At 37.5% G+C, this 21,722-nt stretch overlaps 2 protein-coding genes across 3 annotated transcripts; one reads left to right on the plus strand and one right to left on the minus strand.

Annotated features, from left to right (window-relative positions):
* Positions 1-42: 42 nt before the first annotated feature.
* poglut1 (protein O-glucosyltransferase 1) lies at positions 43-7,296 on the minus strand. The gene is made up of 11 exons (XM_026932245.3): positions 7,159-7,296; positions 6,540-6,630; positions 4,966-5,109; positions 4,392-4,527; positions 3,951-4,072; positions 3,058-3,117; positions 2,855-2,954; positions 2,709-2,767; positions 2,361-2,528; positions 1,814-1,870; positions 43-1,721 (listed from the first exon to the last, which is right to left on the minus strand). Exons 1-11 carry the CDS (start codon positions 7,232-7,234, stop codon positions 1,565-1,567), a joined length of 1,170 nt encoding a protein of 389 aa, XP_026788046.2. The 5' UTR covers positions 7,235-7,296; the 3' UTR covers positions 43-1,564.
* LOC113537641 (calsequestrin-2) lies at positions 6,919-20,198 on the plus strand. 2 transcript variants are annotated; one of them, XM_026932244.3, is made up of 12 exons: positions 6,919-7,209; positions 11,230-11,570; positions 12,308-12,392; positions 12,498-12,598; positions 14,659-14,770; positions 16,034-16,107; positions 16,361-16,491; positions 16,581-16,626; positions 16,748-16,802; positions 17,911-18,011; positions 18,116-18,190; positions 19,597-20,198. In XM_026932244.3, the coding sequence occupies exons 2-12, from the start codon at positions 11,334-11,336 to the stop codon at positions 19,825-19,827; spliced, it is 1,248 nt and encodes a 415-aa protein (XP_026788045.3). In that variant the 5' UTR covers positions 6,919-7,209; positions 11,230-11,333; the 3' UTR covers positions 19,828-20,198. The 2 variants fall into 2 exon arrangements, with proteins under 2 accessions (XP_026788045.3, XP_026788044.3); XM_026932243.3 differs by lacking the exon at positions 6,919-7,209 and having other exon boundaries at positions 11,094-11,570.
* Positions 20,199-21,722: the final 1,524 nt, after the last annotated feature.

A 21,722-nucleotide genomic window follows, 5' to 3' on the forward strand; every position in this document is an offset into this window, starting at 1 on the left:
CGACTTCTGTGTGTTTTAATTCTTTGAAAGAATAAACACAACTCTTGAAAAATATCATTTATTTGGTCTCAAAAGCAAATGAATGAACGTACAATGTAAAACAGTAGACTGTAAAAAACCCACACATTACGAGGTAACTGCATATCCTGTTTCTTTTCATCATTTACAGTCAGTTGGATAATGAACAACATGGAGCACAATGTAAACCCACTTGACTTGAACATATATTGCTGATGTACTTGGAGAATACTAGAACATATTCAACACTGTAGTGCCAATGTGGCTCTATATCATACCATCTAAATGAAAAAAAAAACATACATATGATTTTCAGGATGTCATGAATGGCAAAATAATGTTCACATTCAGATAACAGTGGCACTTTCATGTTGATTGCAGATACTTTATTTACTTATAGGTCCTAAGTGAGTCACTATTACTTATGGCAGCCTTACTACCCATGTGAGCTCGATGTGTTGGTGTTTATACTGATACATACAACAAGGAGCGATTTTGGCTAAGATGGGATGATTAAGGTTTTAAGACCAGCTTATAATATTCCTGTGCTAACACATCTAAACCTGCTCATGAACTGAGTGTTTGAGCAGGGAAATATATTTAACACTGGATGCATATGTGTGTGTGTGTGTGTGTGTGTGTGTGTCTGCCTTTTTTAGTTATCACCCAGAAGGGGGCAGTATGTACTGCCTCCCAAATCTGTCTTCACTGGGGGTGGAAAAAGAAGAATGTGATTGAAGTGATAATATTCTGAATAAGAGCATTTCTATGACAGCTATTTTAGGTCACTAGGCAAGTAATGAGACACTATATGTGAATATACTTCATGTCCAAAATGTATGAAAAATAATTACTGAATATTACAGGACAAGTCAGAATGATTGACATGCCATTTGTGAAGTCACTCTACTTAAAAATTAATCATTATTACGACAAGATTTAAGAAAACACACTCTTCTCTAATTTGTTTCGACTACTTAACTAAATTAACTTTGTTGAAATTTGGTCTCACACTGCTGCTGACATTTTCAGATGTCTGCAGTAAAACTAGAATTTTCTAAACTATACCATCGATTATTTCACATTATTTCACATTCTGAATGTGCTGTTTATGATGCATAAAAGTCTTTTCCATCCTGTACTAATTTCATTTGATAGTTCAGCATGTGTTAGTGCTGGAAACTATTTTAAGCTCCACTGATAAAATGAATTGTATTGCCAGTGCAGGATGAGACATCGTAGAGAAAAGAGCACTACACAGCATGTTAAAGATGCAGGTGCACAGAATAATTAGAGCTGCCTTTACTACATACTAGCACCACCTAAAGCACTGAGAGATGTTTGAATGTTCAACCCTGAATCGACTGAACTGATTATCTAATCTACAGCCTCACTTCTCAACTAATGTTGTACAATTAAGCCAGATTTCTAGTTATTATTTACCCCATTCTACATGCCTGATCTGTTTTGAAACAAGTGCCAAAGTTGAGGAGAAACTACAGTTAACTCGTTTTCTGGACACTGGACAATCATGTGCGTCTGCAGGTCAAAGTTCAGACCTGTCAGGTTTGCGGGTGATCTGGTTGTAGCTGGATTTGCGTTTGGGTTTGTAATCGAGCAGCTTGCTGTAGTCAGTGAGGAGTGTCTCCCAGTAGCAGGACACGTCCTCCATACGGAGGTGATCTTCGATAAACTTCTGGCCCCTGAAGACACACAATGCAGTGACATCTTGCACGACAAACAGAAGACTTTAATCTGGATTCGAAATGGGATTAATTACGTGATTGATTAATACCTTAGTGCAATGGCCTCTGCCACTTTGTCGTTTTCCTTGACGAAATGCAGCAGGTCCCTGGGGAAATATCAACTAATCAAAGTTTTGTAACATTTAATTACACTAAAGATGACACTAAATTTCATCCAGTTTTCAGCCAAAATCACCCACCAATTCGCATTAACATTAGATACTACTACTAATAATAATAATAAGTCTTTCTGAACATCACTCATTTAACAATGATTGATTATTTTCCTATAACAACCTGGGATTTCCCTTACAACTGTAACTACTCTGTTATAGAAACAGAGCTGCTGTTGTAGAAATTTAATCAACCTTTTGACTATTCAAAATTGAGGAGTCACCAAAACTGTGGTATAAAATCAAATGAAATACCGCAGGTAGTTTTCCAATCTCCCTCCATATCCCTTCTATAATAGCAACTTTAAACGCAAATCATTCTCAAGTCCTAATGAGTTGTGTTTGCTTTGAGGCAAATTACAGAATTAATACATTTCTTCCTGATAATCAGTTTGCAGGAAGCATATGGAATTGAAGAGCTCACCTGAGGTCAGAGAGATCCTGTTTCACTGGGATGTAATGAACCCAGGGCTTGAGCTGAGGATAGAAAAACTCCAGCCACTCCTCTCCTACATGGAAGACCAGCGAGCCACAAAGAAACAGGTGCTTGAAGCGAAAGCTGGCTGCTACGCCTCGGAAATTAAAGAGGTACCTTTAATTTAAAGAGGTGAAGAGAGAAGGAGAAAGATCTTTCGATAAAGGCACTCAGTTACAACACAGGCTCAGGCTTGAGATTGTCACATTGCTTATTCGGTGTGTATTTATTATTTCTGCCTTCATTTCAAACTCCTTACATACGCGCTAAACAATTCTCTCAGGGCCAAGCTCTTACTTGTATTCACAGTGGTCAACTAGGGGAACTTCCTTGGCTGGGGGTCTGCCCAGAGTGTCCTGAAGGGGATTAGAAAAATAAAGAGGAAATAAAAATCAAAAGAAATATAGATTTAAACAGCTGTAAACACTGTGTACTAGACAGACCTTTTCAGATTTCCACGCCTGATTCTTAGTGTACTCAGCATCCACCAGACTCGGATCCTCTCTGGAGAGCAGAATTAATGGGTCTCTCTCTGGACTGGTCCTGCATAAGGAGCAAAAAAATAAAAATAAAATGCACTTATAAAGCATCTCCATGCACCAGTGGTGAGCTACCATCATCCCTGCCAGGCCTACATCTGTCTCACCTGGAGCCTCTGAAGAAACCTTTGGGGCTTTTCTTTTTCCACGGCCATCGAGCTGCTGATCTGCAAGAGAAAGAGAGAAAAAAAAACAGACACAGACAAAGAGAAAGAGACTTTTAGATAAAATGGGATAACTGTTTAATGCTTTACTGTAAGAAAACTGCAATTTCCTTATTACAAATTATTAGTCATTAGCAGCTGTCATTTACTTTGATTGCATTTACGTGTATGTAAGTGTATGGATCATGTATGTTCTTGTTTTCAGGGTTTTACCATCCATCCATATACCCATCCATTCCTCCATTCATACATCATCTATCCATCTATCTCTATGCCCATCCATTCATTCATCCACATCTATGCTTATCCATCTGCCCATCCAACCATCCTGAACTATGCCTGCCAATCCAGCCATCCTTCCACATCTATGCCTGTCCATCCATCCATCTTTATGCCCATCCATCCATATCTATGCCTTTCTCCCATCCATCCTTCCATCCATATCTGTGCCTGCCCATCCATTCATACATCCACATGCATGACAGTTTAACCGCCCTCCCACCCATCCATCCATCCATCCATCCACCCATCCTCCATGCATCACCAATCTTCAACCATCCATATCTTTTCTCATCCATATTTCCATATTTGCTTTTATCTATCAATCCATCCATCTACCCACATTAATCCATCCTCACATTACTTAATATATCCACCCACATCTATGCCCATCCATCCATTCATCCATCCATCACCCATCTTTATCTTCATCCATCTATATCCATTATCATCCATCCACATCCATCATTTATTCATACCCATCTCCATCAATCTGCTTTTGGGTGGTATAAGACATAGAAACTATTTCCTTTCCTGCCACACGCTAATGAACTCACTTTTTCAGGTCTTCTCTCATCAGGTCCCAGCGACCCAGTCCAGTGGGGTAAATGGGCCAAACTGCAGGTCCTCCTTCCCAAAACGTCCAAGCAGGATACATGATGTCCCGATAATCTGGCGTCTGAAAGCATACAGCAATTTGTTTTAATACATTTAATTTATTTCAGTGTAATATTTTCTGTTCAGTGACTTGCATGATGGAAATTGGCTCTGTCCTCAATGAGTACATGAGGAAAAAGGATGGAGTCTGTAGTAGGGAGGACAGATTTCAAGATCACACTGAAGGTCTTTAGATCATTTTTAGTTTTCCATTGTCAAATATTTCAGACCTACTTACAACAGTACATGCTCTCTAAGAGCATCTTCTTATAGGCAAAACACACTGTATTCCAGTGATTCATCAAATCTGCATAATAGCAAAACTATGCAGCATGGCACACCTTGCTAAAGGAGAGAACGGGGAGGACAGGCTGAACCCACGATGGCACCTGAGGATAGTCACGCACGTTGATTATCATCTCCATATTAGGCAACCTGTCAATCACTTTTAGGATAAAATGCTCGACTCCACTGCACCTGCATACAAAAGACCAGGACTCTAAGTATGTTTCACAAATTTCCAAATAGTTGAAGGATATGACATTACAAAGTCACAAAAAGATCTGTATAGAAAATGATATTTTAAAAAATGATATTTTCAGAAAAGTGTTTCTACATTTTTATATAAACAGTTTTTTATGAACAATATACAAAGATATACTACAGATTTTTAAGAACAATATACAAAGTGAAAATGAGTGAAAACTGTATTTGTGATTTTTTTTGATGGTTCATTTTGAGTTTTTGCCATTTCTATGCAGATTTCCTTATTTAAATCTAAAAACGTAAATGACAATAGGTGGATGGAAAATGAGCTACTGTAAATATGCACGCAGCCATCATCATCATCATCATCATCAACATCGTCATCATGATTATAAAAGGCAAGCACAAACAAACGTATATTCCACCGACCTTGCTGGAAACATACACTCCGGTTCTCTGTATAGTTTGTGGTTGATGATTTGGTAATGTGTGCCCACACCACGCCGCACTGTGTCCATCATGAGCTCCTTCGTGATTCCGTTGCTGAACGGCTTCAGGTCCTGCTTCAGGACGCTGGGACATAACAAGAGAAATGTGAAGTATATGCAAGTGTTCATATTAAATTCAATTCAAAGTTATTAGTATAGCGCTTTTAGAAATAGATTTAGATCCCTAATGAGCAGCAGTGGCAAGGAAAAACTACCTGAGACAACATGAGGAAGAAACCTTGAGAAAAAAAACATACTCAAAAGAGAACCTCTCTTCTTCTGGTTGGCACCCGATAGTGGGATTATAATTGCAGGATAGCGGGATTATAGTGGATTATACTATAGTGGGATTATAACTGTAATGTCTAACAGTGCTAAGTGTGTTAAAATGATGAGCAAATTGTGAATAAAAGTTCTGGGACAAGCACAGGACATTCTTTATGATCACACCAGCAGTTCTTAGCTATAAATCTACTGTATGCAGGTGAGATCATGTACTGAGAAATGATGAGACTTGGGCAAACTGTTTTTGGAAAGTGTGAATCTTGAATCACAAGTGCAGAAGTAGAGCCTCAGGATGAAGCAGATCCACAGGGCGAGATGAGCCACAGCAGTAGAAGTGTGTCAGGATCATGTCACAGGAGTGCACATACAGCTCGACAGATCGTACACATTGTGAATATTCATGTCATACAAGTACGTAACCTTTTATTGTAAAAGGCCTAAAGTCTGCAGACACCTGACCATCACACCCATATGTGCTTCTTCCTCAAACTGCTGCAACAAATATGAAAGCCCACAATTGTACAGAAAGTCTCTGTATGACGTAGCTTTGCAATTTCTCTTCACTGGAACTAAGAGGCAAAAACATTCCAGCATGACAATGCCCCTGTGGACAAATCGAGGTCCATGAAGACATGATGTGCCATGGATGGAGTGGAAAAACTTGAGTGTCCTGCACAGAGCCCTGACCTCAACCCCACTGAACACCTTTGGGATGAACTGGAACTCCAACTGCACCCCTGACCTCCTCACCAACATCAGTACCTGACCTGACTAATGCTCTTGTGACTGAATGATCACAAATCCCCATGGCCATGCTCCAAAATCTAGTGGAAAGCCTTCCCAGAAGAGTGGAGCTTATTATAAGAGGGGGAATATTAAAGGGGGAATAAATCTGGAATGGGATGTTCACCAAGGACATACGGGTGTGATGGTGAGGTGTCCACAAACTTTTAGCCATATAGTGTATGTTACTAAAAACGTATTCCTCAGTCTGAAAGACCGTCTGAAACTTTAGTCTGGGGAGCAGAATTATAGGATTGCGTTTACTAAGGAGGGTGAGTGTGATGATTAGTGGTGCAGGGACCCAATGTTGATCACAAGTAATCCAGAAGTAATCCACAACTCTGATATGAGTATTATATCAAAGCAAAATTGGGATCTCTGCATCCATCACAATGGTCCTTTAATTTTCCAGTATTTTTTTTTTTTTTTTTTTTAAGAGAAATGTACCTGATGTGGCAGCTGCAGTTCTCCTGGCTGCATGGCTGATAGTTTTTGGTGGCTTCAGAAATATGAGTGAGATATTTCTGCCATCGTGCTCCTAGTATGAATTGAGAAATGTTGTTAAAGTTTTACACCTTTGTAACAACAAAGACTCATGCAGTGTAAAGCACAGAGTAAAGTTCAACAGCTGCTGCCACTGTTTATATAACACTAGTTATATATAACTACAACACTTAGCTAATAGTCTTGTTCAAATGATTCACACTCACATTAAAACACTTTAAAAGAGATTCATTAACAGACAAATACAACACAACAAATTAGCACAGTGCACACAACAAAAAGTCCTGTTGTTACTGACTAGCTAATCTTTGAAGAAAAAGAATACAGCGATTGAATCCCAAACAGCATCCTACTCCACAGAGAGTGCACTACATGACGTGTACAAGCCCTTATTTTATAATCGATGTAGGTCATTTGTATAGGAAGCATAAGGACATTTGGAATTCAGCCCACCGTTTACCGCTAATGAATGGATACTCGGCTTCAAAAAGCAGCTCGGTCTGAAATTTCAACCCTGCTTAATATCTTTAAAGTTAGTATTTCGCGACATGAAAATGTTTACCTTTATCAGCCAGGCTAAACTCGAGTTCACTCAGGAGGAAAAGAAAAAGCGGTATGTACAAACAGAGGAGCTCCATGTTTTTTTGTATAGATTAGTTGTGACTGAGAAATTTTATCGCGCGCTCGGTGATCTGCTAGTCTGGTCTGACCGCGTTAAAAGTCTCTAATGGTTGCGTTTAAAGTTACAAATTACTGTACTAAACATCACACACTACTTCATTAAACATCACTTACTACTGTATTAAACATCACATACCACTTTATTAAACATCACACACTAATTCATTAAACATCACATACTACTGCATTAAACATCACACACTACTGCATTAAACATTACATACCACTTTATTAAACATCACACACTACTGTACTAAACATCACATACCACTTTATTAAACATCACACACTACTGTACTAAACATCACACACTACTGTATTAAACATCACACACTACTGTACTAAACATCACACACCACTGTATTAAACATCACATACCACTTTATTAAACATCACACACTACTGTACTAAACATCACACACTACTGTATTAAACATCACACACTACTGTACTAAACATCACATACCACTTTATTAAACATCACACACTACTGTACTAAACATCACACACTACTGTATTAAACATCACACACTACTGTACTAAACATCACACACCACTGTATTAAACATCACATACCACTTTATTAAACATCACACACTACTGTACTAAACGTCACACACCACTGTATTAAACATCACACACTACTGTACTAAACATCACACACCACTGTATTAAACATCACATACCACTTTATTAAACATCACACACTACTGTACTAAACATCACATACCACTTTATTAAACATCACACACTACTGTACTAAACATCACATACCACTTTATTAAACATCACACACTACTGTACTAAACATCACACACTACTGTATTAAACATCACACACTACTGTACTAAACATCACACACCACTGTACTAAACATCACACACCACTGTATTAAACATCACATACCACTTTATTAAACATCACACACTACTGTACTAAACATCACATACCACTTTATTAAACATCACACACTACTGTACTAAACATCACATACCACTTTATTAAACATCACACACTACTGTACTAAACATCACATACCACTTTATTAAACATCACACACTACTGTACTAAACATCACACACTACTGTATTAAACATCACACACTACTGTACTAAACATCACACACCACTGTACTAAACATCACACACCACTGTATTAAACATCACATACCACTTTATTAAACATCACACACTACTGTACTAAACATCACATACCACTTTATTAAACATCACACACTACTGTACTAAACATCACATACCACTTTATTAAACATCACACACTACTGTACTAAACATCACACACTACTGTATTAAACATCACACACTACTGTACTAAACATCACACACCACTGTATTAAACATCACATACCACTTTATTAAACATCACACACTACTGTACTAAACGTCACACACCACTGTATTAAACATCACACGCTACTGTACTAAACATCACATACCACTTTATTAAACATCACACACTACTGTACTAAACGTCACACACCACTGTATTAAACATCACACACTACTGTACTAAACATCACATACCACTTTATTAAACATCACACACTACTGTACTAAACATCACATACCACTTTATTAAACATCACACACCACTGTATTAAACGTCACACACCACTTTATTAAACATCACACACTACTGTACTAAACGTCACACACCACTTTATTAAACATCACACACTACTGTACTAAACGTCACACACCACTGTATTAAACATCACACGCTACTGTACTAAACATCACATACCACTTTATTAAACATCACACACTACTGTACTAAACGTCACACACCACTGTATTAAACATCACACACTACTGTACTAAACATCACATACCACTTTATTAAACATCACACACCACTGTATTAAACATCACATACCACTTTATTAAACATCACACACTACTGTACTAAACATCACATACCACTTTATTAAACATCACATACCACTTTATTAAACATCACATACCACTTTATTAAACATCACACACTACTGTATTAAACATCACATACCACTTTATTAAACATCACACACTACTGTACTAAACATAAAATACTACTGTACTAAACATCACACACTACTGTACTAAACATCACATACCACTTTATTAAACATCACACACTACTGTACTAAACATAAAATACTACTGTACTAAACATCACATACTACTGTACTGAACATCACACACTATTGTACTAAACATCACACACTACTGCACTGGACTAAACATCACACACTACTTCATTAAACATCACACACTACTGTATTAAACATCACACACTACTGTACTAAACATCACACACTACTGTACTAAACATCACACGTTACTGCACTAAACATCACACACCACTGTATTAAACATCACATACCACTTTATTAAACATCACACACTACTGTACTAAACATAAAATACTACTGTACTAAACATCACACACTACTGTACTAAACATCACATACCACTTTATTAAACATCACACACTACTGTACTAAACATAAAATACTACTGTACTAAACATCACATACTACTGTACTGAACATCACACACTATTGTACTAAACATCACACACTACTGCACTGGACTAAACATCACACACTACTTCATTAAACATCACACACTACTGTATTAAACATCACACACTACTGTACTAAACATCACACACTACTGTACTAAACATCACACGTTACTGCACTAAACATCACACACTACTGCACTAAACATCACACGTTACTGCACTAAACGTCACATTCTACTGTACTAAACATCACACACTACTGTACTAAACATCACACACTACTGCACTAAACATCACACGTTACTGCACTAAACATCACACACTACTGTACTAAACGTCACATTCTACTGTACTAAACATCACACACTACTGTACTAAACATAAAATACTACTGTACTAAACTTCACATACTACTGCACTAAACATCACACACTACTGTACTAAACATCACACACTACTGCATTAAACATCACACACTACTGCACTGCACTAAACATCATACGCTACTGTACTAAACTGTTATACTGTGTTATATAACACACTGCTATATATCTGTGTTACCACAATATAAGTAACTGCCTTGTGTAAGTAAAAAGCCAAGACTAATTCTGAAGGAATTGGAAAGATCTACAGTTCAGATGAGAAGCTGTTCATAGGACAACCATAGCCTGACCACTACTCAAAGGAAGAGTGGCGAGCCATATGAAATCCCATTGCTGCCAAAAGACACGTTAGAGGAAAAAGCTTCTCTGTTCTGATGAGACCTAATTGACCCTCGTACAAAGCCCTACATTGCTCATAACCATGAGAACACCATCCCCCATTGAAGCATGGTGGTGGTAGCATCATATTGAAGGTTATTCCTTGGCCTCTTGGTTGCTTCTCTGACTAATGTCCTCCTTACTTGGTCCGCAGGTTTTGTTAAAAGTCCTAGCTGATTGAACGTAACATTCAGAGACGTTACAATGAACAACACAAAAATATGTCTTTGATTTCTCAATGCAATATATTTAGAGTGCATCAGGATATCAGAGAAGTTGAAGTTTATAATATCCTGTGTGTTAAAGTTAGTGAAGACCACGTGACTAAAACTCTTGCTTTCCAACTCTTACTTCAAGCTTTAATTTCTTCTCATGTCTGAGGTGTCAATGATTCCCAGTGGTGCTTCCAACTGTCCTCATTTTCATCAGCACATCATCTATATTTATCCTTGAAACAAGGGGCCGTCTAAAATGGCTTTCAGTCCCAGGAGAATGGACATACTTGTGTAGGATCTGTCTAGTTATCTGGCAAAGCAGAGACATTCTGAGATTCTTATTTTACTCTAGGCGAAAGTGAGAGTTTAGATCAGACTCAAGGCTAATGCTTCACCACAGCTGTTTGTGACTGAGTTTTTTTTTTTTCTCTCACTTTTTTCCACTAGGTCGAAGACTTGACCTCTCTCAGCCTTACGGTCCCTCTAGGATTTGCACTCTTATTCCATTTCCTCTTCTTCTCCTCTTGCTTGGACCCTCTGTTCTTTGGACCATGTTGTCTCTCTGGCTTCTCCTTCTCTCCTGCTTGTCTCTTCTCTCCAGAAGTTCTACAGAAGAAGGCCTGGAATTCCCGAGCTTTGATGGCAAGGACCGAGTGCTGAACATCAACGAGAGGAACTACAAGAAGGCGCTGAAGAAGTATGACATGCTGTGCCTGCTTTACCATGAACCGCTGCCCTCTGACAGGGAGCTCCAGCAGCAGTTCCACATGAGGAAGATGGTGCTGGAGGTAAGAAGTGAGGGAGTGATGGAGAAAGAAACAGGAACGATGAATAAGGGAGGAGATTTTATGTTTGGTTATTTGTGCTTGACTAGATTTGTATTAGTAACTAAGGATGAATGAAGTATATTTAGAAATAAGGTTAGATCTTTTTCTGTAGCGTCGCTGTTTTTGCTTTTTTTTTTTAAATCAGAAAATAGTATGATGAGAGTCCCTTCTTTACTGGACCCAGCATTATATGGTAATTGGTATAATGGCATTTATTTAATGGTTGAATTAACACCAAACTGGCCCCAAATCAACATAAAATTAGACTCTTCTCTATATATACAGCTTCTCTGAACATTTTTGTGAAACTGTAACAGTTGGAGATGAAATGCGAACAGTTTGCACACAGCAGTCTTCTAGGTCTTGGATAATTGGTGTGTAACTTTGAGGTACTGACCTGATTCCGAGGCTGAAAAAAGAGCCAAAGCCTCTCTAGGGGTCTGCTTTTGGTCTCCTCTCATATCATATCTAAGCCACATAATTCTGTAAAGCATCATTGATCCAGTAAGTGATTCCACTTGGAGTCAATCTGGGTATATGATACTGGACTTGCACTCTACTAATACTGAGGCTTATAAATAACCTTCTGTTTATCTAGAACATATGGCATGTGATTTCAAAGTGTGTACTTACATAGTACAAGTGTACATTTTTCTGCCTGCTGTCTCTCTTGTTGTCTCTCTTCCTGGAATTTATAGCTGGCTGCCCAAATCTTGGAAGACCGAGATATAGGGTTTGGATTGGTGGATACTCATAAGGATGCCAAGGTGGCCAAGAAGCTTGGTAAGGTTAAATCCTTGTGGCTCACTTAATGCCCAATGTCAAATAGGTAAAAAGCTCCCACAGCATTTTCTACATACAGTATATATCTTTTGTTCTTACTGATAGGGTTGGAGGAAGAGGGCAGCATTTATGTCTTTAAGGATGAACGTGTGATTGAGTTCGATGGAGAGCTCTCTGCAGACACACTGGTTGAGTTCCTGCTAGATGTGAGTATAGCAAATGGGATTGCCTCATTTATTTCATGGCTTCACCATTAGGGGGTGGAAGTGGACATAATTTCATCAGAAGGTATCAGCGATTCAACAGTTGCATTGGTGCCCAATATATTGTACTATACTGTATACTGTATACTGACGTAGAATTGGCGAACCATACATTTTAGATCTAGGTCTGCAGTAAAAATTTTTACTGCAGGCCTTGATCTAAAATGTACGGCTACGTCACATAGATAACTTAGTGGAGATATATGACAGATCCTCAGTAAGGAGCTGCGTTACAATAAAACAAAAGCATAGGCCATCAATAGCCAAACATGAATAGCTGCTCTCTGCAACAACTCAACATGATATTTGATATACAATATTATGTAATAATGTCAAAAACCAAACTAGCTTAAATCATTACACTAAGAGTGCCGCTAGGTTATTCCTGATTATCTCCATTTTTTTCAATCAACCCAGTTGGACTTTAGACGAATAAGAAGCCTTTATGTGTCACATATACATTACAGTACAGTGAAATTATTTTCTTCACATATCCCAGCTTGTTAGGAAGTTGGGATCAGAGCACAGGGTCGGCCATGATACAGCGCCCCTGGAGCAGAGAGGATTAAGAGCCTTGCTCAAGGGCCCAAGAACGGCAGCTTGATGATGCTTGGGTTTGAACCTCTGAGGCAACATGGTGGTTATTTTTTAAGGTGTGGGCCCAAGATAATAATGAGGCCACAAACTAAGTATCTCATGACCACAAATTATAATGTTGTTATAACCTCATACTTAATATATGGCCTCCAGTTAATGACTTAGTGGGAATGAGAGAAAAAGTACAGAGTCTCTGAGGTGACATGGTGTTTATTTTAAATAAGGCATCCAGTTCCTTCAGTTAATCTGTTGGGAACAGAAGAAAAACTCTGTCAACACTATCTTAAGGTGACACAGGCTTTTGGTATATCCATAGCACGACACCAGTGACTCCAGTATATCTTTATGTGGCATTCCAAGATTGCTTAGCTTCCTGTGGCCATAATTCTCATAAGTCATAAATTATTTGATCTCATAAAATACAATAGCTGACACTAGTAGTACTTTGTGTCCATGAAATAGTTCTTGAGATGCTTAACTCGTGGCCTTAATGTATTAATTTGTGGCCAGACCTTATTAAAAAATCACCACCATGCCACCTCAGTGGCTCTGTAGAGAACATCGAAGTTTCACAGATTCAATTTCTGTTTTAATAGACACATGCAAACATTGCTAACTGAGTCAGATTTTCTACTTTTTTGAATCTCAGTGCTACGTTCACAAACTTTGTGAAAATCAATGCCAGTTAATGTGTAAGCTGCTCACAGATGTTTTCTCCACTAAGTAGTCTCACCCACTTGTAATCAAAATGTGATTGGTAATTATATAAGTCCTGAAATCCTCTAAAGCAAGGAGCTTAGAGGCCTGGCTTGCTTGGCTATAACTACACAGACACCACAAAAAGTCTTACTAGATATCTTTTGTTGTAGTTTTTTTAAATTATTATTATTATTTTAATCTGAAGGACTAGAAGGCTCTACAAGTTCCCCTGTATGATTTTCTGTAATATGCAAGCAAACCCTCAAATAAATCACCAGATTTATTACTGTATGTCCAGGGCAGCCTCAGACCAGCCAGATGAGTGTTTTATCCAACAAATAGAAATAATTGTGGTCCAAATAGCACATCACACACATGTCACATTAAGGGTTCAGGACTGTATTAAAGGCATGTTATAATGACAATATGTACAAATATAGGTACAATTTACACTTTAGTCCATATCATGCAATATTCATGAAATATTTGTCGACTTCACCTTCACCTTCACCTCTGACCTATACGGGATCTGAATCCTCAGTAGTGAACATGAGACTGTAATGTCAGCAAGACTTCAGATTTTATACGGACATACTGTATATGCATTGTATATGCAGCATACCTCTCTCTATCTCCCTCTCTCTCTCTTTCTCTCCCTCTCTCTCTCTGTGTGTGCGTGTGTGTGTGTGTGTGTGTTTGGGCTGTAGCTTCTGGAGGATGCAGTCGAGCTCATCAGTAACCCTATGGAGCAGCGTGCTTTTGAGAGGATGGACGAAGACATCCGTCTCATTGGCTACTTCAAGGGCAAAGATTCAGAACGTGAGCCATATAAATCCTACTCGCTCTTCCTAGTGTGTGTAGTAAATATTACTCTTAAAATCATTCATTTAAAGTGGCAGTCTTGTCTTGTACCTACATACAGTATGCTTTATACAGTATTTTTCCTATTAGTTTCACTGTAGTTATTAAATAGTTGATCATTACTGAGTAAAATGCATAAAGATTTATAACAGCAATAAAAATCAGGGTGTTTGAGGGGTTATGAAATTAGGAATTCATGTAATAATCACCAGATAACTACAGTTAATTATTAATAGTTAAATATTAATTCATCTATTAATTCAAACAGAGATGACTGCAGATCAGTATGCATTATGAAAAATGGTTGAATGGAATAATTGTAACACTGGAGCCATTGTCATGATTTTTCTTGTAATATGGAGACACAGAAGTACAGACATTCTGTTAATTCATTTGTTACGGCCATTCTAGCTATTCATTTTGGTTAGAATGGCTTTAGATTAGAAAAGAGTGACAGACAGAGAACAAGAAAGGCCAATTTCAGCAGCTGTCAATAAAATATCTACTCAGGGAGAAAAAATTTCTGGTTTCAGTGACACCCCAGGCTCTGTAAATGGGGAAAAAACAAAGAGGATCACGATCTACCTGTCTGCCTGCCTGCCTGCCTGCCTGTCTGCCTGTCTGTCTATCTATCTATCTATCTATCTAGATAGATAGATAGATAGATAGATCACCAGACAGATAGCCAGATACATAGATAGATGGAAACAACTGATCTTTATTTGGGGTTAATCAGAATCACTTCATTGATGATAGGTGTTTGATAATTACTTTTTTAATTTTAACAGAGTTTGTAGAATTTTTCTATCTATCTATCTATCTATCTATCTATCTGTCTGTCTGTCTGTCTGTCTATCTATCTATCTATCTATCAATCAAACTGTCTGTCTGGCACTTCACCATATAGTTTAGGAGCAATTATAAGGCTTTCCTGCTGTAAGGCGTGAGGAGAAATGTAATCTTCTCATATATGACGGCTCCACAGCCTTTATTAAAAATCCCATTTCAAGCGGAGGAGATTGAAGAGGCCTTTGCTGTGACCTTCAGCTGTATTGTTATGGCAGCCTTACACATGTGGGCTTGTGGCAGCATTTTACTGCTCACAATTTTCCACATTATCACTTTCTGATGGATCGGAAAATGAGGGTGCATTGGCCTCTCTTGTTCTCTGGCTGTCACTTTTTTCCTGCCTTTCTCATCCAAAGCTTCCCCTTTTTTCAGACTACAAAGCCTTTCAGAGGGCTGCAGAACGATTTCAGCCCTACGTGAAGTTTTTCGCCACTTTCGACAAAGGGGTGAGTGCCACCTCCTTCTGAAGCGCTAATGAAACAGATGGATATTCATTTTCTACAAGGCAAGATCTCAAATAGAGAGTCTTTTTAGTATCTGAGAACAACCCCGTACAACTACCGAGGTGAGCTCATCTCCAGAATTGAATTGAACTGTCTGCATTTGAAGAGAATTGACTCCAAGCTCGCTGAGAGCACTTCATTAAGGATAAAGGCTGCAGTGTGTGTGGAAGTGCTGAGTGATGGTGCTCTGCTACAGGTGGCCAAGCAGCTGACTCTTAAGATGAATGAAGTGGATTTCTATGAGCCGTTCATGGACGAGCCAGTCACCATACCAGGCAAACCCAACTCGGAGAATGAGATAGTGAATTTCGTCAATCAACACCGGAGGTGAGACTCCTTTTGACCATTTTTAATCCATGAATATAAAGGTTGTAATATAACAGATTTTTTTGGCTTATTTCATCAATTCGGCTCAGACCAACTCTAAGGAAGCTGCGTGCAGAGGACATGTTTGAAACCTGGGTGAGTAGAATGTTATTATTGTTGTCTTAAAGGTGTCACTCAGAAATTCATATTATCATCAAAACTACTTTATTTTAATGCAACTTTGTAATGGTTCACATTCTACTTGACTGTTTTACAGGAGGATGACATGGACGGGATCCACATCGTGGCTTTTGCTGAGGAAGAGGACCCAGGTTTGTCTTCACTAGTTCCATTTTTATCTCGAACAAATGTTACATCTATACACAGAGGTAGTATCTATGATAATGAACAATATAATTAGACAAATCAGACAAAATACAATTTCATACTCTACCAGTAAAAGATTTCTTAAACCCCATGTTTTAGTATTTGTGTTTAAACCTAATGCAGTTAGTAAGAAAAAAAATTGGGTACAAATAACCTAAGAAATGTTTATCTTTTGGAAATAATCTCCATCATTCAATCTGCCCAGATAACAAATTTTAGCAGAATGTTATCATTCTAGAAACTTTGGGTTCCAAGTACATTGAATTTTTTTCCGGGTGTTAGAATGTTTATACACATAAATGTTATATATACACATATATAACATTTATGAACATTCCTACAGTAGTGCTGCAACAATTTTAGTTGTATGAATGTTAACACTAACATTTCCATAATGCTACTTAGGAAAATTCTATTAGCATATATTACAAATAAATAAATAAATACAAACCTTTACAACATTTTAGGAATGTAATGTCTGCAATGTTTAACCTACTTAGAAGCTGTTAAATACTTACTGAACTGTCTATCTTAGGTAGGTAATACATTGATAACCCTTGAGTTGGACATCCCAAGGATTGAAAAGTCCTAGATCTTCATCATTCTTATTATAGTACAACATATATTTGTTTTAGAATTAATACAAGTACTATTTAAATGGTTTATCTTCCACATGGATCTGTATTTATTAGCGGGCTGCATTAGAGTCCCAATAGGATGGAAGAGTGAACAATTAATAAGACAAAGAATTTTGGTAGAATGTTTTTTTTTTTTAAATATTTTTCCTTGTTTAATTTTCTGTTCTGTACCATATTTAGTAGTTAAACTGCAATAAAGTGAAATAAAGTGCTTAAACTGTAATAAAACACAATACGGTCCTATTAGGGTTGAAGAGTGGCCAATTAATAAAACAAAGGAAACTTTGGTTTAATATTTTTCCTTTACTTTTTACGTAGTGATTAAACTATAATCAAGCAAAAGAAGCTCACCTGTAAGCGTTCACAACAGTTTGACAGGCAGTGCATCTCAAAATGTTCTATTCCTTTATTTTAGATGGGTATGAATTCTTGGAGATATTGAAAGAGGTGGCCAGAGACAACACCAAGAACCCAGATCTGAGTATCATGTGGATTGACCCTGATGACTTCCCTTTGGTGAGATGTCTAAAAGCATTGGCATTTATCAGATCCAGTAGCAGTCCATGTTTTGAAATGAGTACTCTTGTGTCAGAGTTTTACTGCTTCCCTTCTCCACACAGCTGACTGCCTACTGGGAAAAGACCTTTAAAGTGGACCTGTTCAGACCTCAGATTGGTGTGGTCAACGTGACAGATGTGAGTTAGTTTCAGTACTGCTCACCCATCACAATACAAAGAACAAACATTTCTAATGAACTTGCATGAACCACACTTGTGAATAATTAAGGGTTAGAGTCAGAACACAATCATGCTACACAAATATGGTAGATGTTCCTCAAGAAAGAGGAGCTTTTCCACAGGGTGGTCCTTTAATATCACCTAGAAATCATGGCTACTATCCACCTAAACATCTAAACATCTTTAGAAACACCAAGGATTGGATTCTGTGTCTTAGTGACTTTATGGCTGATGTTTCTCAAGAAGCAGGAGCTTTTTTTACAGGCTGGTTCTTTAATATCATCTAGAAATCATGGCTACCATCCATCCAAACATCCAAACATCTCTAGAGACACCAAGGGATTCTGTGTCTGGATTCTGTGTCTTAGTGACTTTATGATCTTCTGAGATTGTTAATATGTTGTATGAAGCTAAACTGCTATTAGCAGTAACTACTGTCTATATGCCGTGGTATTCTTCCTTGTTCAACAAATAACATAGAAATCCTTGCAGCTGACCTTAAAGGTATACTCCAACATTTTTCCACCTTATCTTTATTCTTATGGGTGATTGCCACAAAGAATAAATTTAGCATGTATCCCTGTACTGAGAAAAGATTTGAAAACCTGCTTCCTAAAAACTCCTTTGTAATGGATGTCTATGGACAGTCAAATTCTGTCACTAAAGGGTTAAAATATGACTGTGAATGATGAGAGATTATGTTATGTTATCCAACTTTCCAATATAGAATTCTGGTTATTTATACTTTCCCAAAGTTTTGTGGTATCCATAGACCATCAAACCTACTCAACCGCTATGTTACTAATACTATAGCCAGAAATTCATCCCTGACAAAAAGTAGGCGTTGGATTATAGGATGGATTATAGTGTACATATTCAGTTCTTACAATGACCATTATAAAGCTGTGTTTCAGACTAGTTTTATAGACTGCTCCACCAACTGCTCTTAGACTTCCATTGTAAGTGAGATTTGAGTAAACAGATTTTATTTTATTTTCTTACGACAAGGAAATGTAAAAATTCTTTTCTGTGCAAATCATACATACTGTGTAGTATCAATGCAGTGAACTGAGATTGACTTGAACAACACAGGCATTAAGATGCATTAAAGTTGAGGAAGATTGAAGGAATACTCCAACGTATTCCTTCAATCTTCCTCAACTTTAATGCATCTTAATGCCTGTGTTGTTGTAGATAAAGAATAGAAAAAGATTTCAATAGCAAAATAGTAAATATGTCCTGTCCCACTGATCCTGGTCATCTCCTCTGATTTTGTAGCAGTAAAGATATAAAGTTCATTTTAAATTTCCCAATATTTGTGTGTGTGTGTGTGTGTGTGTGTGTGTGTGAGTGACGTCTGACAGGCAGACAGTGTGTGGTTGACGATAACTAATGATGAAGCTCTGCCCACGGCTGAGGAGCTGGAGGACTGGATCGAGGATGTCCTCTCAGGGAAGGTCAACACAGAAGATGATGACCTTGATGAAGATGATTTGGATGATGATGATGATGACGACAAACGCGATGGTGATGATGACAGTGATGACGATGACGATGATGACTACAATGATGATGATGATGATGATGATGATTGATTGGCAGATATGTCACTAATGACTAATGGACTTTGTACATTTTATACATCTGTTGCAGTATTTATAGAATCCAAGTAGAATAAAACCACTTGTTGAAGGCAATAATAATAATAATAATAATAATAATAATAATACAGTTCCATTGGTGCTGATAGGAAATGATTTATGAAGTGAAAATCAGTACATGTGTAGACTGGTTTATAAGATTAATAAGATCATAAACATGTTATGTCAGGAGTGTTTCAGTAGAACTGCACATTTTTATCTATGAAACTGTTCATTTAGGCCCATGATGAGCAAGATGTATCAGACCTACTACTTCTTCCAAAATGCTTCATATAATCAGTAATTAAACTTGACTGTGTGATGAAGATTGATTTTTTTTTATCTATTTTTTTATCCTTGTGAAGAACTTCCATTGCCATGATTATTAATGCAGTTAATTAATGCTATATCTACACCTAAACCTAAACCTAACCTTAATCTCCGTAACCAAAAAGAAACCATTAGGCTCTTAGGATTTTTATTTTATTTTATTTATTTATTTTTTAAATTTAATTTTACTTTTTTTGTTGTTAATAAAAGCTTTAGTTAAAAATAATAATAATAATAAAAAAAAAAACACTTTTTTATGGGGACCAGCCAAATTTTCCCACAAGGTTAAAGCTGTCAGATATTCCAGTCCTTATGGGGACATTTGGTCCAAACCAAGATATAAAAACATGCTCCTTCGCACGCGCACACACACATATGCACTTCCAGAAAGTCTCAGAAACTCAGAAATAGAAAAGCCCTGATGAGGCAATAAGCAGCGTAGTCTAATATTATGTGTGTAATGTGTGTGAAATGTGGGTGAAGTGTGTGTGTGTGTGTGTGTTAGGCTTCTACAGGGCTTTCAAGCATAATTAGGTATCTGCTAGTGATTAGATGCTCCACGCACTCTGTCCTCTAAAAAGCTTCATGTTAACATAATATTAAAGCTGTGAGCTGAAAGCAGATCTTTGTAGTGGGAAGCACATCCACGAAGGAAACGTTAAACTGTGGCTAAGTAAAGGGGATAAACATGATTCATACAAGTTTGTTCTGGATTACTCACCATTACCTCCTCATAAAAATCCTCCCATCTCTAATTTTATGGCATGGAGGTTGAAAGCCAGGCATGTGACTAATCAACTGACATTAAGTTTGATGAGGACTTTGGGAATCACCGATCCCACGCTAAGGCTAAAGCACTAATCTTATTAGTATATTGTCTTAGAATCTAAAAGAGAGCTGTATCTAGTATCTAGTACTCTCTTTAGCTTACATTTAGGCAAAGTTTTGTAAGAGGTTTAAAGGAAATGTCATTTCAGTAAGGAATAAAACATGACAGGACCACCACAATCGTCATGATATCGAGAAACTGAGAAAATCTAAAGTCGTGAACATTTTCCTTTGCTAACACCTGAGACCCCTTCTATAAATGCTATGTAAACATCTCCTTACACAAAACTTCACCATGTCATTAAGTATGCTAAGCTTTATTAAATACATATATCCCAGATGCTGCAGTGTAAATGTGCTTGCTGTGTGTTCACAACTCAGAGACAACAACACAAGCTAGCATACTAATGTTAGCTAAAAACATATGCTCATTTTGAAGGAGAAAGCATCGCTAGCAAGCCAAATAAGGGTTGAAGATTAGAACTCACAATGCCTGGTCACTTCCAGTGTGTGTCTGCTCTATGTATTTTGTCATATTTGGCATGTATTTTGGCTAAGTACCTAGTGATTAGCTGCTTAGCTTTCCTTCAAAAGTGTAAACCTCAGGCTTCCACATGATACAATATGATATATGATTTTGAGTCATAAGGCATCAATTCAATATTTAATAATATCACTGGATCTGTTACAAT

Source organism: Pangasianodon hypophthalmus, chromosome 26 (genome assembly GCF_027358585.1).
Source record: "Pangasianodon hypophthalmus isolate fPanHyp1 chromosome 26, fPanHyp1.pri, whole genome shotgun sequence".
Classification (NCBI taxonomy): Eukaryota; Metazoa; Chordata; class Actinopteri; order Siluriformes; family Pangasiidae; genus Pangasianodon; species Pangasianodon hypophthalmus.